This window comes from Leucopleurus acutus (genome assembly GCF_964270905.1).
Source record: "Leucopleurus acutus genome assembly, chromosome: 5".
Classification (NCBI taxonomy): domain Eukaryota; kingdom Metazoa; phylum Chordata; class Mammalia; order Artiodactyla; family Delphinidae; genus Leucopleurus; species Leucopleurus acutus.
In genome coordinates, this window is record NC_139147.1 from 95,217,895 (window position 1) to 95,239,352 (window position 21,458).

Below are 21,458 nucleotides of genomic sequence, written 5' to 3' on the forward strand. Positions count from 1 at the left end.
CTTCTTTCCGACTTTTTAAGCTTCTATCTTTCTGTCTGCCGGGGTTTCAAGTAAGGCGTTTTGTTTCATCTGGGGTAATTTTGCCTCATTACAGTATGAGAAAACTTTAACTGTGCTTTGGTCTATACACTTGGATTGAAGATTTGCCCATTTCTAATATTATCTGATTTATAACATGGCAAACAAAGCTTTTCAAGTATTTAAGGCAATAATGTTTAATTGGATTTTATCCACTTCATTTGCCATGCTAACATTGTTTTTGGAATATTATCGATTGTAATTATTTTCTGTAGCTATTTTCTTGGGTGTGAACCAATTGAATGAAATAACATGCTTCGCTTTTGTTCAGCAACCAAAACTATAACCTTTTATTATGCAAAAAAAATCTCTATTTTCTGGTATCATCTTTAATAATATCAGCATTTCCCAGGCATAACTGTACTTTTAATTACTTTCACAGAGCAAAGTAGATGGAACATAGAATTTTTTGTCTTGTCGGTCTTTATAATTCATCGACTATTATCGGAGTCTTGAGAAGCAAAATCATTAGTAGAGGCAGCTATTTGAGACTATATTTTTCACTTTTAAGGGGTTTTCTGACTTTACAGAGACAGCTCAGGTATAGTAGTTTCCTTAATCCCAGAATTACTCTGCTAAGTTTGCCCTTTTCACCTCTGAAAGTAATATGATTCTGTAAGTATTCTTATCTATTGTGGCATTCTAAGTTTATCTTTGCAGTCGCCACATTTTCTAAGTGGGAAAGCTCATTCATAACCCATCTTTTAAAAATAGCATCTCTTTCTGAAATCTAAGATCAATTTTATAACTTTTCCATTTACGCACTTCAGAATAACTTGTCCCATCAATAACATTACAGAAGTGACATTGATTTTTTTGGCTTTTAAAAAATCTTCTCATAAAAGCACTTGCTCTATTTTTATTTGGATTAGGACTACCCCACAGATATTGCAGTTGAAACCTTTGAAACCTCTATAATTATTTCTTTCCTTTACATATGTTCAGAACCATGTGCAGAGGAGAAAATTCCATCCTTGGACAATTAAAAGCAGAGAGTAAGTAACTGCTTTTCTTTTCCTCCATGGTTGTTTTTGGTGACATATCAGTGATTATTAATGTTTTCACAGTGTGGTTATAGGACTCTTCACGAAAGGTAGCCCACAAAATGCTTAACAGAAATAAATTACTTATTCTCATTAAACTGTCCAGACAGATGTTCAAATGAAGACGTCACAGCATGAGCTGCATAGATGATAAAAATGAGAGTATGTTTACAATTTTTTATAATTTATTTTTATTTATTTATAATAATCGTTTTGATAAGAAGTGGGATTTGTAAGGCACTTCAGAATGACCCCACATGTATCTTCTCCTGCGATCCTTCACCACGGTCCTGGGAAGTAAGCAGAAAGGTGTCATCCCTGCTTTAAAGATGAGGACACAGTCAGCATGTATGTACGTGGCCTCCTACAGATGTAGAAGTCCCAGGGTCCTCACACACTGTCATATTTAGAGAGGAAAACTAATTATATAACCATTTTAACACCATAACACTTGACTAAATCTTCGAGGGTATTATACTGGAGGTAAGTAAATAAGAAAAAAACCCACAGTAATACCTTTTACTCCTGAAATTCTTCACATTTTCAAAGGCACTTTCTCAGATATCTTAATTGATCCTTCCACATAGTTCTTAGCTACAGTACATTGTAATTGTGGGTTTACTTAACCTATATCTCTGTGAACTGACTCTAAGTTTAGCACATAGTAGGTACTCAATCATCTTTTATACCCTGAACAGTAGGTACAGAAAATTCCACAAGAACTAAGCTGAAGAAAGAACCCAAATTGTCTGACCTCCAGTTCATATCGGATCAAGATTGTGAAAATTTGTAGGTCACATTAAAAAGACTAGATTTTTATCCAGAAAAAGACAAGGTATGGTGTTGGATGCCTCTGATCACTGATTGAACTCATCAAAGTGGTGTTTATATCAAAGGTCACTGACTGATGGCAGGTGAGAGAAAATGGTGCCTTGGGAATGGATAGAAAGGTTATGTACGGATAAAACTGTGAAGGAGCATTTGAGGGGATGTGGGAGCAGAAGAGTAAGGGAAGGGTCAGGTAATCCTAAGAGTTTCAACCCAACTTATCAGGAGGATAGGGCTGCCACAGGAAGGTCTAAAAGGTCAGGAGCCACCGCAATCACATGATGCCCTGTGGTGTGGCGTTCACATACGCTATACACCTCAGTTGAGGTTTTTGAAAATTTTATTTTACACTGGGAGCTTCCTAAACGTGGTGCACTGGGTGATGTATCAGAATGTGGGGAGAAAAAATTAGGCCTTCCATGTATGTATATTTTTCCTCAAAAATAAAGAATTAGGACATTAGCAGGAATGGTATAGTAAGGATCCCCCCAAATCCACGCCTACATAAAAGCAACAAAAACACTAACAAAAATTGTCAAAAACCAACTTTTTCAGCACTCTGGAAATTAACCAAGGGCATGTAACAATCTGTTTATTCAAGAAAGACAGCAGAGAGCTTCCCTGGTGGCGCAGTGGTTGAGAGTCCGCCTGCCGATGCAGGGGACATGGGTTCGTGCCCCGGTCCGGGAAGATCCCACATGCCACGGCGTGGCTGGGCCCGTGTGCCATGGCCGCTGAGCCTGAGCGTCCGGAGCCTGTGCTCCGCAACGGGAGAGGCCACAGCAGTGAGAGGCCCACGTACCGCAAAAAAAAAAAAAAAAAAAGCAGAATCTCGGTAAAAGCAGCAAGCTTTTTAATTTGCCATATGCCCATCCCCCTCTCCTCATTTCACAGTGGCCTTGAAAACCAACTCCCCATCACTGTGAAAGAAAACCAACAGCCTAGCAGCCACTGGAAGGAGCCAAATGGGTTTGCAGCTCCCATCCCCCAACAATTCTCAGAGAATTGTCCTAATTTCACCCGTCTGACAGTTTAAAAGCCTTTAAAATGGCTAGTTTAACTATGTTCAAAAAACTAAAGGCAACAAATCTAAAGACTAAAGAGAAGTCTAAAAACAATCTCTCCCCAAATGGTATAAAAAAATAGAATTTTTTAATTTAAAATTTTTATTAATTTTTTTACATAAAAAGAACCAAATACGAATTCTGGAGTTGAAAAGTATAACAACTGAAATGAAATGTGCATTGGAAGACTCAGTAGCAGATTGGAGTAGGCAGATGAATCAACAAACTTGAAGATAGGTCAATTGAGATTATCCAGTCAGAGGACCAGAAAGAAAAAAGAATGCAGAAAAATGAATAGGGCATTTAGAACAGCCAAAATAATCTTGAAAAAGAACAAATTGGAGGACTCATGCTCCCAATTTCAGAACTTACTATAAACCTACAGGAATAAAACCAGTGTGGTGCTGATGTAAGGATAGACATATAGATCACAGGAATAGAACTGAGAATCCAGAAATAAATTCTTATGATTATGGTCACTTGAATTTCAACAAGGGTTCCAGGACAATTCAATGGAGAAAGAATATTCTTTTCAGCAAATGGTGATGGAACAACTGTATGTTCATATGCAAAACAATGAAGATGGACCTCTACCTCACACCACATACAAAAAATAAGTCAAAATGGATCAAGACCTAAAATGTAAAAACTGAAACTATAAAACTCTTAGAAGAAAACATGGGCACAAAGCATTATGACCTTGGATTAAGCACACGTTTATAACAAAAAGATAAAAATGGATAAATTGGATTTCATCAGACATAAAAGCTTTTGTGCTCCAATGGACACTATCAAGGAACTAGAAAAAAATGACAGTATGGGAGAAAATGTTTGCAAATCATATCTCTGGTAAGGGATTCATATCCTGAATATACAAAAGAACATTTACAAGTCAACAATAAAAAAATAATCCAATTTAAAAATGGGCCAAAGATCTAAATAGACATTTCTCCAAAGAAGATACACAAATGGCTAATAAGCATATAAAAAAGATGCTCAACATAATTAATCATTAGGGAAATTCAAATAAAAGTCACAAGATACAACTTCATATCCACTAAGATGGCTATAATTTAAAGCATAAAAAAGATAATGAGAATATGAAGATATTGGAACCCTCATATGTTGCTGCTGGTCATTCAAAATGGTGTGGGTTCTTTGGAAAGCAGTTTGGTAATTCCCTAAAAGTTAAACATAGAGTTTCCATATGACTCAGCAATTCTCCATAGAATATACCCAAGAGAACTGAGAACATATGTTCACACAAAAACTTGCACATGAATATTTCTGGCAGCATTATTCACTATAGCCAAAAGGTGTAGACAACTCAAGTATCCATTAATGGGTGAATGAAGAAACAAAATGTGTATATCCATACAGTGGAATATTATTTAAATCTAAAAAGGAATGTACTGATCCATGTTACAACATGGATGAACCTTGAAACTATTATGCTATGTGGAAAGAAGCAAGACACAAAAGGCCACATATTGTATAATTCCATTTTTATTCAATGTTTTTAATAGGCAAATCGCTGGAGGCAGGACAGTAGATTAGTCATTGCCAGGGTCTGGGGAGAGAGTGGAATGGGGAGTGACTTCTAATGGGTACGACATTTCTTTTTGGAGTAATTGAAATGTCTTAAAATTGGATAGTCGTGATGATTGTACAGCTTTGTGAATATACTTTAAAAAGAACACTGAATTGAATACTTTAAAGAGGTGAATTTTATGGCATATGGATTTTTAAATGACTTGGAAGTTTAAAAATAATGAATTAAGCTTTTAGGACTACATAATTTTAAACTTATCTATTGGTGTGTGGTATTCAATAATTTTTCACTAATGGTCTCCTCAATCTAAAAAATCTTAGAAAGAACTTTGGACATAAGACATGTACATCACCAATAATAAATAATTTCAGCGGCTTACCTTGTGGTCCAGTGGTAAAGAATCCACCTTCCAATGCAGGGGACACCGGTTCGATCCCTAGTCTGGGAACTAAGGTCTCACATGCCGCAGGGCAACTAAGCCCGCACGCCACAACTATTGAGCTCACGTGCCTCAAAGAGAGAGCCCGCGTGCCGCAAACTACAGAGCCCAACGCCTTCTGGAACTCGCGCACCACAACTAGAGAGAGAAAACCCACACGCCGTAACTAGAGAGAAGCCCAAGCGCTGCAACGAAGAGACCACGCCTTAACGAAAAGATCCTGCATGCCTCAACAAAGATTCCATGTGCCACAACTAAGAGCCAACGCAGCTAAAAAATTAAGGAAAATAAATAAATTTTTAAAAAAATACTTTCAAAAGGTGTATCTAATTTTATCCAGGACATAGATTTACCAGAGTATTACCCTATCTCTATTTTCTAACAGTTGAAAATTAAACTGATAGTGAATGAGTAAGGTTCTAAAAGATATATTGATTAAAAACAAAATCAGGAAAGCCATTCGGTAATAACAGTGGCTAGTAAAAATGCAAAGGTGAGGTTATAGGAGAATAAGAAGTCAGAACAAGCCTATTATTTAGTTTCTCAACCATAAAAGTGTCCTGAACTTATTATAAAGCATTTTCTTTGGCTCTGGACCCTTTTCCTGCCTCTGCCTATTTTGGGGAAAAATTGGATTTTAACATAAGTCATTTCAATGTTAAGCCCTCTTATGAAAAGAGTTCCAAGTATGCTGGGAACAAGTCAAAATCACGCATCTCAGTGGGGAAAATGTTCATTGAACATGGAAGAACAGATTAATTACATAATGCCCCTTTTTAAGGTACAATGTTGTATTGTTGGTTTTGTTTTTGTAAATGTATAGTGGGTTTTAAATACATGAACTAACTAATCTCTAATTGGATAGAGAGCTGTAGTTTTTAGAAATAACAAAACTGCTGCTACGAATATGTTAAAATTCCTGAAAAGAAAACCAGCTGCGATTAGTGTATGATTTTCTGATACACTAATCTTCAGGGATTTAGTGTTTAATTTAAAGCATTTCTTTATTATTTTTATAATTGTTGTGAATTATGGCATTTTAGCAGCCAATTTCGTTTAATTTAACCCCAGGTCTAGAGGTATTCAGTCGGGATTAGAAACGTACATATAGGAAGTGCTTGTTTAAGCAGCAAAAGCCTGTAACAACTCTTCAAGTCCTTTCACAAAGTGTCCTTATAAACATAGAGTCTATTGTATCAAACTTCTCATCTTTCGAGCTATCGATATATATGCACCAACGTTCACAACAGATATGTCTTAGGGGCCTGTATAAATCTCCAGATTCTCACATACCTCCATAACATGTAAGTTGGAACCCCTCATGATTCTTTTCTATTGCTTCTTATTAATACCTGTCATGCTCCTGGCTTTCTTATATTTTCTTCAGAAGGCACTGTTTCAGTATATCCTCACACCACAAGTTAACATCACCAACTTTGTACCTGTTACTCGTTGAGCCAGTTTCCTTCACAGAATGAAGTACAGTCAGACCTCTGTATCTGCAGGTTCCCCATCCACACATTCAACCAACCGCAGATACAAAATATTTAAAAAGGAAAAAAAAAAACCCAGAAAGTTCCAAAAGGCAAAACTTGAATTTGCCATGTGCAGGCAACTATTTGCATAGCATTTACATAGTATTAGGTATTATAAGTAATCGAGAGATGATTTAAAGTGTACGGGAGGATGTGTGTAGATCATACACAAATGCTATACCATTTTATGTAATGGACTTGAGTAGGGCAGATTGTGTTATCCTTGGGGGTCCCGGAACCAGTACCCTGTGGGTACTGAGGGACGACTGTACCGGCCAAAGTAAGTTCTCAATTTGATTTGTCTTCTTCTCACTAGAGTGTGTGGTAGATCCATTCACCTCATTTGACAGGCCACACTTTAATTCATCAAAATGTCTGCTTTCTGGCTTGGAACCTTTGTTTTTCTTCTGGTCCCTGTGACTGGCACTCACCCTTAGCTTTCTTCTTAAAGGTATTTTTCATAAAGAAATAAAGGTTTTTTACCACTTCACAAGAGCTATTTTGGGGACTTCCCTGCTGGTGCAGTGGACAGAAATCTGCCTGCCAGTGCAGGGGATGCGGGTTTGATCCCTGGTCCAGGAAGATCCCACATGCTGCGGAGCAACTAAACCTGTGTGCCACAACTACTGAGCCTGAGCTCTAGAGCCCGCGAGCCACAACTACTGAGCCTGGGCGCCACAACTGCTGACGCCCACATACCTAGAGCCCGTGCTCCACAACAAGAGAAACCACCCCAATGAGAAGCCCGCGCACCGCAGTGAAGACCCAACGCAGCCAAAAATAAATAAAATTAAATCTAAAACAAAACAAAACAAAAAATCCTTTAAAAAAAAAAGTTATTTTGTAGCAAGGATGAAGGAGTAGGTATGGACTGTGGGCTGTGAGGCTCGCCCACTAGTTGGAGTGTTGCTGAGACTCTCCAGACCTGCTGTGGAATGGCACAAATCTGTGCCTTAGGAAATTACAGGTTATTATGTCTTAAGCTTTTCAGGCTGCTAACAGCCAGTCGGTATCGTTAATCTTTAAAAAATATTTTTAAATAATTTCAAACTTATGGAAGAATTTCCAGAACTGCCATATACCCTTCATCCTGATTTCGCAAATGTTAATAAATTTGCCTTCTTTGCTTTATCATTCTCTCTAGATAGATAGATAGATAGACAGATAGACAGACAGACAGGTGGATGGGTTTTTTCCCTCTGAACCATTTGACAATAAGTTGCAACCATGATGCTCATTTACTCCTAAATAAATGTGTGTTTCTGTGAAAAAGCAGGACATTTTTAAAGCAGCTATAGTTCAATATAGAAATTACTGAAATTAACATTGATATAATACTATTATCTTGTTTGCAGACCTTATTGAAATTTTTCCAATTGTCTTACTAATTAAGGTCCTTTATAGCAAAAGTGGGGGGAAATGTTTTTTGTGTGTGTGTGGCCCAGGCTTCAATCAACAACATGTGGTGTATGTATCTTTATTTTCCTGTAATCTGAAATAATCCCTCAATCTTTTTTTTTTTTGGAGGATGGGGGGACTTTCATGACCTTGGTATGTTTGAAGAGTACAGTTATATTTTGTAGAATAGCCCTCCGTTTCGGTATATCCATTGTTTCCTTGTGATTAGATTCAGGTTATGCGTTTTCAGCAGGAATATCACAGAAGTGATGTGCTCTTCATATACCATGTCAGGAGGAACATGGTGTTGATTTACCCCATTACTGGTATATTAACTTTGATCATTTAGGGAAGGTGGGATCTGCCAAGTTTCTCCACTATAAAATTACCATTTTTCCCTTTGTAATTAAATATTTCGTGGGAAAACACTTTGAGTCTATATAGTAAATATTCTGCTTCTTATCCAACATTCACCCACTGGTTTTAGCATATATTAATGATTCTGCCGGGATCCATTATTACACTATGATTCAGTTATTATTACTACATTTCTAAATGTTGATTTTTTAGTTCCATTGCTTCTTCTATATTTATTACTTTCTTCTAAATTTCTTAGTTGCAATTCTACTATAAGAAAGTTTTCCCTTCTTCCCCACTTATGCATTTATTCATGTGTGGACCTATGGATTCTTATGTTATTCAGTGGGTAATAATTTTGATGATCAGCTTGCACAGGTTTGGCCAGTGAGGGCCTTTTTAAGCTTGCTCCTATGTGCTTTGGACATGTTCCCATCAGCCTTTTATTCTTACTGGCACAAGAGTTCCAGACCCATCTTGTATATTCCCAGAACTAACCCTGCAATCAACCATTTCTCCAAGAAACCTAGGTTCTTTTAGTGGAAATTGGCATTTAGAAACCAAATTCTGGGTGCTAGATATGATCATTACTACTGGGATATTACTGCTTTAGGCCTTTTGTATACATGTTATCTATTATATGTCTAGCTATCTGTCTATTTATCTATCTATCTATCTATCCATCTATCTACCTATTATCTATCTATCTCCATAGTGATACTTATAATTCCAGTCCCATGCCACAGGATTCCTTCTGTTATCTCTGATATATATACTTCCTCAATCTTAGAATACACAAAAATCTGTAGCCCATACTACTATGAAAAATAAATCTCACTAGAATTCAATATTTGTTTACAGTTCTTTTTGTCTTTAGCCTAAGAGTATATGCTCAAAAACCAGTGTTGAAAATTTACTTGGATTATGTTATTAATTTGAAATACAGTTAGGTTCATTGCTTTAATTTGTGTTTCATTTTAGGCTTTTCTTTTTTTCTCTGTCTTTCTTGATTAAGTATGTGTAACAGACTTCCAATAGTCAGAACTATACAAAAGGCATGCTTAGACAAGTGCCACTCCGCTATACTTCCTTTCAGTTTCTTCCCCACCCATCTTTTCCACCCTATTCCACTCATCCCCTATTGGTAACCAATTTTGTCAGTTTCTAAGTTATTCTTGCTGTGTTTCTTTTTGTACAAATGAGCAGATACATGTATATTTTCTTATTTCTCCCAATCTCTTTCATAAGAATAGCATACCACATATTTTCTTGTGCATTTGTTTTTTCATTTAACACTACATCCTGGAAATCACTCCGTATCAGTTCATAGCGATTTTCATTCCTTTTTAGCTCTGCATAGTCTCCCATGTATAGATTTGCCATAGTTGATTCAATCATTCTCCTCTGTGTGAACATTTAGGTTGTTTTCAATATTTTTCAATTACAATTATGCAGCTGATAGCTTTGTGCATATATGTTCTTATTTGTTGGAAGTGTATATTTAGGATAAGTTTCTACAGTGGGAATGCTAGGTCAGTAGGTAAACACATAGGTGGTTTTGTTAGGTATTGCCAATTACCCTCCAAGTTTGTACCAATTTGCATTCTTACCACCAATGTAAGAGAGAGCTTGCTTCAACCCAGTCTCACCAATGGAATGTGTTATCTTACTTTTTTTTTTGCCCAATCTCATGGGTTAAAAAATGGTTTCTCACTGTGGTTTTAATTTGCATTTCTGTTATTATAAGTGAGAATGTATGTGTTTTCAAATGTATCTTTTCGTGTGTGTGAATTGTCTGTTCATGTCTTTTGCCTATTTTTCTGTCAAGACTTTGATCTTTTTCTCCCTTCAGTTATTGAGTTCTTTATATGTTCAGACTCAGTTCTTTGTCTGTAATGTATACTGCAAATATGTTCTTCCTCTTTGTCATTTGTCTTTGCTTGTTGTGTTTTGTGTCATGCAAATATGTTTTTTTTAATTTAGCCAACATTATTGATCTTTTATTGGCTCTAGATACTTACAAGCCTTCCCTGCGCTCAGGTTACCAGGAATTCACCCTGTTTTCTTCTAACAGTTGTATGGTTTCATATGCTTACATTTTCATCTCTGATTTATTTGGAGTTCTTACGATTGCTGGGAGAAATGTATATAATTTTTATCTTTTTCAAATAGCTATACAATTGTACTAGCACCTTTCATTTAAAAATTCTAGTCCTTTATGTAAAAAGCCCTTTTCCTAGAGATGCAGCCTTTATCATATGCAAAATTTCCATACCTACTTGGGTCTGTTTCTGGACTTCCTATTCCATTCAGTGGTTTGGCTGTCTATTTATGTACCAGTTCTACACTGTTTTAACTATACAGACTTTATAGTATGTGTTAATATAAAATATGGGAAGGTTTATTTGTAAATGGAGGAATCTCTGTATATTACCTATGAACAAACTTCTTTCCAATATACCTAAATTTAATAGATACACTAACATCAGCAGTAAAATAGAAAGCATCAGTAATACATGGAAACTTCAGTAAATGAAACATAAACTACCATTGATTCTATTAGTATGCTTCAGATTCTTTTAAAAATTTATGTTCTCTTTCTATAAGAATCTAAGATGGTTTGGTTCCACTCCATTTATTCTTAGTATCAGACTTTGCTTATCCAGGGCGATTGCTACGTGGGAGAGGGACCATAAAATCTCATGACTAACACTCATGCCAGAGTCATGAATATGGGTTGGTTTGATATGGAATGCATTTCTTCTTATCACATAAATGACCCTCACATGATGAGAGGACAACATTTTAAAGTACAAACCTAGTACTGCTTGCTCTGAATAAAATTCTCTGAAGTCAAATGTACTTAGGATTCTTTCCTAACTTTAGTGATTTAGAAGGAGTGTTATTTAATTGCCAACACTCTTACTTACCCAAAGTCTGCAAAATTTATCTGCTGCTTTGCGCTGGATATGCTGCAAAGTATGTGTACATCGGGTAGTTTGGGCTCACATCTTGCATCTGATTTAAACAGCGGCAGGTGTCAACCAAGACAGATGCAAATGTCACACTGAAATCTTGGGTTATCTACTGCAGCTATACTTTATCACTCTTCAGTAGTTGCTCACCAAATCATTAAAATAAAATGTTCATATTTGAATTTATCTTTGGATTACCTCGGCATAAGAAATTCTTAGAAATCACTTCAGTATGATATTTTAAAATTGTATCTCCATTCATATTAACAATATAAAACTCTTCAGAAAGCAAAAATAGATCCTAGATGTATTCTGAAATTATACACACACACATACACACATATATTTTACAATCTATTCTTAACCTGTTTATGTGGTATATTTGTTTTGAAAGACAGTAAAATTTAAGGTGCCATTATTGAGCTTGGTCATATTAATTTTAGTGATTTCTTATTTAATTTACAGTCGGCAATCAGTGGATAAATTACATATCCTTCTGTGGTCTTAGAACACACGCAGAGCTTGAAGGAAACCTAGTCACTGAGCTTGTCTATGTCCACAGCAAGTTGCTAATTGCTGATGACAACACTGTTATTATTGGTAAGTACTTGGTCTCTAATTGTATTCCTTGTTAGTTGACTTACCTCATGCAACAATCTTTCTTTTTATTCCTCTAAAGCTTCCTTTGCAGTTGAAAGGGACAGTCACACAGTTATCTAAAACATTTCCGAAGCAATCTTTTTTGCTTATGTCCTGTCTAATCCCTGCTTTTATCTATGAAGTAACAGAGGCACAGAACAATCAAATGGCCATCGTGTAAATTACAGTGTCCAGAGACAGCAATTTAACCCAGCAGTGCAATAATCAGCCTGCTCTCATTAATTCTTTATTATTTCCTTATTTTTATTTTGAAGCCAAGAACCTAGATTTCTGGGCTTGGAAGGAGGAGATGTGGGGAGGGAAATGTGTCACAAATGAGTACCTCGTGGTAATTTGTACGTGCACGCATCACACCCACCTAAGCATTACCACAGATCTGAAGTTTTGCGAGAGTTAGGATCGGAAGGATATTAAAATATTGCTGCCTCTGTGCTTACCATTTTTTCCCCGGAGTCAATGTTTTGGACGTTATTAATCAGAGTGCAGAGCAGACCAGCTTTGTTGGGGGCGGGAGTGAGGTGGACATTGTGTAGTAATGATATGATGTAGTCCTAGACTAAGGTCTGCAGTCTGTTCCTGCAGTCCTCGCCCCACTGACAGATTCAGGAGAGTTACTGGTTGTACATTCTACCCAGATTAGATCTTGACCAGAGGGGTGGGTTTGCAGCTTCATTCTTGTATACACCTGAAAAGCTTCATTTTCCCATCATTGAATTGGTTTGCCTTCTAATATCATGTTACACAAACACTGAAAGGCCAGGAGGAGAAATAGAGTATAAATAACCAGCCAGATAAATGAATTGACAAGGGTGGGGGGATGTTACTTAGAGATATGCTGTGTCCCACTATTGGGAATTCCACTCATCCATTTTAAATAAAATGTAGTTTCTCAGCTATAATAAGATACTTAACTATTCTTTAAGAAATTAAGTGTCATGGGGTGTTTCGAAAAATTTTGGCAGTAAATATGCCTTTTCCAGGTCTATCCTCCACTGAGAAAAGAAAAAAAAAAATTCATACCTAGGAGTAATGAGACTGTCTTGTCTGGAAGATGATTTGAAAAGAAAAAGTAGTTCAGAAGCCAGAAAATATGTAGACCACAGTGTGGTGATACATATATATATGTGTGTGTACACACACAGACATTCTTTTTTTTTTTTTTTTTGCGGTACGCGGGCCTCTCACTGTTGTGGCCTCTCCTGTTGCGGAGCACAGGCTCCAGACACGCAGGCTCAGCAGCCATGGCTCACGGGCCCAGCCGCTCCGTGGCATGTGGGATCTTCCCGGACTGGGGCATGAACCCGTGTGCCCTGCATCAGCAGGCGAACTTGCAACCACCGCGCCGCCAGGGAAGCCCCAGACATTCTTTTCATACTTATCGGGCATTTAAGAAAAATATCTTGTGTCTTCAAGTTCTTGCACAATAGGGATCAAAGCTCTTTAAGGATTTATTTCCTCCCTTACTTCCCCCAATATACAAGTTTTCTCTTATTTCCCGCAAGCTATTCTGGTCTTGCTTTTCAGAAGCCAATCTCAGAATATTTTTATATTGAATTTGGCAATGACAGTAAGGAAAGGAAAAATATTGATTTTGCTGAAATGAAAAAACAAACAAAGCCAGATAAAATTCAGTTGATCTCTTCAGCAAGATTTCAGAACTCTTGAAGTAAAAATTGACAGATGTAAATATTTTCCTTTTAAAGGTCATTTTGACCTTCAGCCTGCTTTACTTTACATCAAGTATAAATGCAAAGTAGTTTTCAGTATCTGAGCTAACAGTTAAACAGATTTGTAGAGTTTTTTAGTTGACTTATTTTCTTGAAAGGTCTCTGACCCCTCAAAGGCTACAGTTTATTTAGGCTAGCAATAACTGATCCATTTTGCACATCGTTCTTACCGACTTTCTTGAAACTGAAGATGTGGCCTTGGGAGTATGACGAGGTCTCACTTGTTAGTCTTCAGAGGCTGCACTTCTTTTTCTCCTTCCCCAAGGGCAGAACACATTTCCCCCGTGGAAAATCCACAGGTACTTTTGTTTTTTTTATCTCAGTGGAAACTCTAGGAGAAGCAGGCTTGTTATTGCTGCTCTCAGATATCTGGCCTGTTTTCATAACACAGACAGAGAACAATGTTTAAAATTCTCAAAGAGGAACTTGAGAAGTTAGGTTGACAGTATTTTACAGGTGTTAAGCAAGTAGTTGAGAGCTTAAAAGGAATTAAAGTAACCTGTGATTAAATTTTCTAACATGGCAGACTTATGCCAGAATTATTGAATAATTGACATAAGAAAATGACTAATGGTTTATCCTCATTTTTTTTCCTCACAAGGAAATACTTGGTTTCTCACATTGGGATCTCTTTTGTGTGTACCTTTAATTATCTCTTACCCCCGGTGGCCCTGTTGGTCCCAAAATCTGTGACCAAGTCCAATTTTCTAATTCATCTTACTGGCACTTAACAGAACTAACATTTATTCGCTTTCCTAAACAAAACAAGGCTATCCTTTAATAGAATTTAAGTCTATCCTGTTGACTAAGTGAAACGATTTTTTTTAGTATTCACTAATCCATTGCACAACACAATAGGGAGATACAAAACATGATCACACAGTGCCACTGCCCTACACAGCTCATGGGCTACAGGGGAGGCAGGTATTCTTTCCACGAAACACCAGAAACATCGGGATGGATATTGATGAACTGGTGCGAGAAGGTCCAGAGACTGTCAGCGAAGGTAGGTATGTGGGAAACTATGGAGAGAGAATGGATATCAGTGCTTAAGGGGCAGGCTCAAGAGCAGCTGTTGAGAGTCTGTAGTTGAAAGGCCACCCCAGTAAAGAGCGAGTCCCGTGGGTCTCAACCCTGGCTGCCTTAGGTTTGCCTGGTGGCTTTTTTTTGGTGGACTATCCTTTTTTTTTTTGCGGTATGCGGGCCTCTCACTGTTGTGGCCTCTCCCGTTGCGGAGCACAGGCTCCGGACACGCAGGCTCAGCGTCCATGTCTCGCGGGCCCAGCCGCTCAGCGGCATGTGGGATCTTCCTGGACCGGGGCACGAACCCACGTCCCCTGCATCGGCAGGCGGACTCTCAACCACTGCGCCACCAGGGAAGCCCGACTATCCTTTTTTAATTAAGCTATTATATATAGTAAGTTGCATAAGTGTACAGCCTAATGAATATTCACATATGTTTACATTCATGTAACCACCACCCAGAACAAGATACAGAATATTTCCATCACTCTGACAGGTGTCTTTCTGTCTCCACTCAGTCAATCAGCCCCTAAAATGTTTTCACTGTCACCACAGAACAATTTTGAACACAGATGAGTTTCAGTTCAGATAAATGAAACTATCATTTAGGGGGAAGATTATTCATGTCTGCAATTTACTTTCAAATAGATTACCCCCCCCCCCCGAAGAGGGATTAATTGATAGATGAAGGGATGGAGTGGTATTAGGGGAAAATATTAATGCCTGGTTCCTACTTCCAGAAATTCTGACTCATTGGTCTGGTTTGAGACCCAGGCATCAAGGTTCTTTTGCTTTTTGTTTTTGTTTTGGCACCAATATCTTTTGAAAACTTCCTAGGTGATGCCGCTGTGTAGTCAAGCTGAGAACTCCCAAACTGGAGGCACAGGGAACACAAGTGGGTAGAAAGTACTGAGTAGCCCACTGACGCTCAATTGAAGAATCAGTTTTCCTTTAAAACAAGTCAGCTAGAACAGGGTAGAGTTTGTGTGTTAGCTGTCTATTACTGCTGTAACAAATGACCACAAACTTACTGGTTTAAATCAGCACAAATGTATTACCTAACCATTCTATAGGTTAGAAGTTCAACATGGGTCTCACTGGGCTAAAATCAGGGTATCAGCAGGGCTGTGTTCCCTTCTGGAGGCTCTAAAGATGACTCCATTTCCCTGCCTTTTCCAGCTTCTCCGGGCTGCCCACATTCCTTGGTTCATGCCTCCCTTCTTCCATCTTTGAAGGCAGCAACGTTAGATCTCTCTGAGAGTTCTCAAAGTGTTAACCCATTCTTCTGTAACCGCATCTCTCTCTGAATCCCCTTTACTTTTAAAGACTCTTGTGATTATCCTGGGCCCACCTGAATAATCCGAGATAATCTCCTTATTTTTAAGGCCAGCTGATTAGCACCCTTAATTCCACCTCCACCTGCAGCCTTAATTCCCCTTTGCCATGTAATATAACATGTTCACAGGCTTTGGGAATTAGGACATAGTCATCTTTGGGAGCCGTTTTTCTGCCTACCACAGAAGAATTCACAATTTCTGAAACAGGACATTTTAAAAAAGCAAAACCACAAAGGAAATGACAGATAAATCCAACTGCATTAAAATTCAGAACTTTATTCATTAAAAGATGCTATAAATAGAACAAAAAGATAAACCACAAACTGAAAAAGGTATTTGCAATACAGTTAATATTCAAAACATATAAAGAACTCCTTAAATCAATAAGGAAAGACAGTATCTGAAGAAAGATGGGCAAAGGAACTGTATAGGAACATCCCCAAAGAGGACATACCTGAAGCCCATAAGTATATGAAACATGTTCATCCTCATTAATATAATAATGAGACAAAGAACAGGTTTTCAAAATACCAATTGGCAAAAATTAAAAATTGGACAATCCATGAGCTTCCCTGGTGGCACAGTGGTTGAGAGTCCGCCTGCCGATGCAGGGGACACGAGTTCGTGCCCCGGTCTGGGAGGATCCCACATGCCGCGGAGCGGCTGGGCCCGTGAGCCATGGCCGCTGAGCCTGCGCGTCCGGAGCCTGTGCTCCGCACGGGAGAGGCCACAGCGGTAAGAGGCCCGCGTACCGCAAAAAAAAAAAAAAAAAAAAAAAAAAAATTGGACAATCCAAGTATTGACGACACTGAGGAACACCAGGGAATCCACTCTTGCATACAGAGCCCAGGTAAACTCCCACATGTGTACACCAGGAAACATACACAACTATGCAGAACATAATTGTGTATTATAGCAAAACTCTGGAAACGACCCAAACATCCATCAACAGTAGAATGAAAAAATAAGTTCGGGTGGGACACAGTTTTTCAAGGCAGGATCCCGCTGTGTTCCCCTTTGCCTGACAAAGCAGGAAAGCTATCCTTTTCTACTTCGCCCAAAACTGTCTCTTAGCTTCAGTTTGGCACAGGTGTACAGAGAGGCTGAGCTTTTGGCATCGGGACTCCTGCAGGTAAAGACAGTCCAGTCTTGAGGGCCATGGCTAGTGAGGGGCAGGGGTCGTTAAAGAAATACTGACTCCCATCTTGTTCTGTGCTTTACCCAACCTGAAAAGAAAAAAATCATCCCTCTGATAAATGCTTATTGAGGGCCTACTCTGGTCTGGGATGCAGGAGGTGGGGGGCTGGGGGGTCAGGCAGGTCAACGAATGATCCATTCTTATGACAAAAAGATGAGTCGGGGGCGGGGCTGGGGGAACTGTGGCACATGAGAGGCAAGCCCCATCTCAAGGCATCCACTAATAAAAAACGTGTTAAACACGTTCCCCTCTGTGTTTTAAACCCCAAGAGTGAATGACTTCTCCCTTTTGGGAGTTTACCATCTAGTGGGGAAAATCAGGTAAGCTACAGACAAATGAGGCGCTATGAGAATACACTGTTTTTCTCTCTCTCTATGTATATATGTATATATACAGAGAGAGAGAGAGAAGGAGAGGGAGGGGGGAGGGAGAAATGGGGTGGAGGGAGGGAGAGGGAGACAGGGAGAGAGGAGAGGTGGGAAGTGATGTCTAAACTGAGACCTGAAAGGTGAGTAAGGCTGAAATAGGCACTGGGTGGTGAAGGTAACTGAGATTCCAAGATTGCAAGCAGCCCATGTAAAAAGGGGATTTTTAGCCTCTGCCAGACTGCTTATCTTGCATTCCACACCTCACAGGGTACTTTGTTCTTGTCCTCTTTTCTTTATCATTGTGTTAGGTTAGGTGATAAACAGGGGGTGGGGGGGGTGGGGGGGTGATGCTTCCACCTGGGTTCCCACCTGTGCTATTTAGGCTGCCCAGGAGTGAGGAAAAAATAAAAATAAAATAAAATAAAACGTTTGGGGGTGTTCATTCAAGGAAAATAATGCATTACAATTATGCATAGATAAATCCCAAAGACATGATTTTGAATGAAAGAAGCAGATCTCCAAAGTTTATCTTCTATATGATTCCACTTATACAAATTAAAAATAAGCCAAAAGTAAACTTTTTTTCTTTAGGAAAACATCACCAGAGCATGATGAACACAAAATTCTATACAGATACTCCCTTAGGAAGGGAAGGTCTTTAATGGGAAGACAGCTGAGGGCTTCTGGGATGTGGTAATGTTCTGTTTTTCAGCTTGGGTGATAAATTCAGTGATTTTCTAAAATTATTACCTAAGTTGGACTTATGTTTTCATATACTGTTTTCTATTTTGCTATATTACATACTGTTTAAAAAGTTCCTAAGAGCAAACTTAGAAAAGGTCATTTTCCAAAAATTATCAAGGCAATGTCCTAATAAACCAAGGGATTGCAGTTACCATAAAACATAGTACATGAAAACAGAGCATATTTCTTGTAAACAATTAAAACTCTAAGGACTCATAGAGAGTAAGAGGTCAAAGTTCCCCTTATTGTCTCCCTCTCTTTGCCAGAAGGTACTCACCACTCTTACCCTTCAGTATGCATCTTTCTAGAGGTCACTTGCCCTCTCTTCTTCCTAGTATGTTCTATAGAAATGGGTTAATACTATACCTGCTGATCTGAATTTGATTTTCAGAATATGGGAATGTTTAACAACAAGAAGGGAGGGTAACATTTACATCCATCAATATCTCATTTTTGGTATCTCATTTATTAAATTCACCTGAAATTTTCTCTTCCCTTTCTTCACATTCCTATTAAGTAGTAGCCAACTCACTTATCCAGTGTGGTTGAGAGTCAGTGCTCTGGGAAACTCCAGATGGGCCCTGGAAGTACCAGAACCACACCCTCTAAGAATTCCAGCTCAGAATGCCAGGAATGCATTCCTCCCCTGGTGATGGGAAGGAGTCTGAGCGGACTGGTGTGAAAGTGTGTGTGTGTGTGTGTGTGTGTGTGTGTGTGTGTGTCTTTCCAGGGGGCTCACATCCCCAGTCTCCCTGACAGTGAAGAGCAGCTATGTCCTCCCAATTTGGCAGCCCCAGCCCGAGAGTGGCCTCTGCTGGGGCCCTGTGGTAGTGATGTCCCAAAGCAGCACTATGGAGTCCTTATTCCTTGCCCCTGACAGTTGATTCACCCAGAGAGAGGCTTCTTTGATACAAACGCTACATGCCAGCAAGTCTTCCCTTCCTATGGTAATGTTCTCTAGTGCAGATATTCTCGCGGTAACAAGTATCTGATAATAATGCCAGTAATAATTAGCATTTGTGGGACAGTTTATAGATCAGTAAGTGCTTTCACATGGTCTTACTTAATTTTTACAACAACCCTACAAGGTCTGTATTATTATCTCGATTTATAAAAGATCAAATTAAAGCTGAGAAAGATTAAATGACTTTGCCCAAATTAATGCTGGGCCCCATGTTAAGCCCAAAGACATGGCTACAAATTTTATAGTGTAATTAAAATGTAAGTGTATTTATAAAGGTTGATTTGTTGCTAACAAAACAAAGTGTTTCAAAGGTGGGGCCCACCTACAGCGCTCTAATGGTGCTCCCAACTTTCTGTGAGGTGCTCCATCCTTTCTGTCACCCAGAGTCCCTATGGGACACCGTTCCCATCCACAGTTATCATAGAGTTGTGTATTAACTATGTGACCATATTGTAGCAAATGGCAGTATAGACTCTTCAGGAGGAGCCAGCTTCCTCTCACGTCCAACATCCCACCGTCTCGGCTCTGGGTAGCACTGCTAACACCTTACACCCTGATGGTCCCCATCACAGACAGTAGCCCGAGCTTGTGTTCAACCTAACTCTGCTGCACCCAGTCTGCAGAAGCAGTGGAGTGTGGGACTAGGGCAAGAGGACGAAGAAGAAAAAAGAGTCAGGCCCCTTTTGTAGTTTGTAGGACACCTCAAGGATTCAAAAGTGTGGATCCTGGGGCTTCCCTGGTGGCGCAGTGGTTGAGAGTCCGCCTGCCGATGCAGGGGACACGGGTTCGTGCCCTGGTCTGGGAAGATCCCATGCCGCGGAGCGGCTGGGCCCGTGAGCCATGGCCGCTGAGCCTGCGCGTCCGGAGCCTGTGCTCCGCAACGGGAGAGGCCACAGCAGTGAGAGGCCCGCGTACCGGAAAAAAAAAAACCTGTGGATCCACAATGATTAATGCAGAAAATGTTGCAAGGTTTTTGAATACACAGCAGAGGAGCTCAGGAAGTGCAGGTTGAACTGATATTCAAATACTTGCCCTTCACATGTGAAAGTCAGCATTCTCAGCTCCTCTGGATTTAAAAATAGAATGGAGGGAAGTTGATACAGAAGCTGTTGGCATGCCACACAAGTGAGGCAAGAGAATGAAAACCCAAAGCCACTAATGATAATCTGTATTTGGGAGTGGACTATATTGCTTGTGAAGGTCCTCTTGTGTTTTGACATTTATAATTATGTGACCATGAGTTAAAGTCTACAGAGTGTGATTCTTAAGCATGAAACCTTACTGCACTGAGCTGGTAAGTGTTCTTGTTTCTTTGTGTGCTTAATGACTATATCAGTTAGAATCCTTTGAGCCACAAGATAGAAAATTCAGCTAGAAGTGTGTGAAACAATAAGGGAAATGTATTACTTCACATAACAGAAAATAAGAAGGTTCTAGGGTTGGCCAGCTCAGTGACTTAAAGACCCAGAGTCTTTCTTCTTTCTGCTCTGCCATGTTCAACTTGTCTGTTTGTCCCTTGGTTACAAAGTGGCTGCAGCAGCTCCCACAATCATGTCCTCATGCAACCCTTCAAGCCAGAGTGTCCAAAGACTGGCAGTGACACCATCTTCTTCTTCTGTCTATTTATAAGAAAGAGAAAAACGTTCTCAGAAGCCCCTGGCAGATTTGCCTTATGTTGCATTGACTAGAATCATGACAAGGGCCCATTTCTAAGCCAATCACTGGCAAAAACAGTGAAATGACCATGACTGGCCTTAGACTGATCAAGATTTACCCCTGGGTTAGGGAGCGCCCTGCCTTCCTAGAGCACAGCATCTCTTGAAACCTGAACAAAATTAGGGGTTTTTTTAGCAAGGAAGAATTGAGTCTGGAGGGCAAATGAGTGTCTGCCGGAATAAGAAAATTGTTCAGTTTCACTGTTTCTCTTTATAGGCTCTGCCAACATAAACGACCGAAGCATGCTGGGAAAACGGGACAGTGAAATGGCTGTCATTGTGCAGGACACGGAGACGGTCCCTTCAGTAATGGATGGAAAAGAGTACCAAGCTGGCCACTTCGCCCTAGGTCTTCGGCTGCAGTGCTTTCGGTGGGTCTCGGAAGCTGGGTCTCCCTCACATAATCCCGCTGCAGTGGGCAATGGAACCCAGCCCAGCCTCTGGCCCTTAGCA

The 21,458-nt window shown here is 39.4% G+C and overlaps 1 protein-coding gene across 1 annotated transcript in view; it reads left to right on the forward strand.

Moving 5' to 3' along the window:
• PLD1 (phospholipase D1) overlaps nt 1–21,458 on the forward strand; it is a 201,959-nt gene that overhangs the window by 167,042 nt on the left and 13,459 nt on the right. The window contains exons 22-24 of the mRNA XM_082839881.1: nt 1,024–1,073; nt 11,735–11,869; nt 21,223–21,376. Of these exons, the coding sequence (XP_082696007.1) occupies nt 1,024–1,073; nt 11,735–11,869; nt 21,223–21,376 (339 nt within the window). The remainder of the gene's footprint in view (nt 1–1,023; nt 1,074–11,734; nt 11,870–21,222; nt 21,377–21,458) is intronic.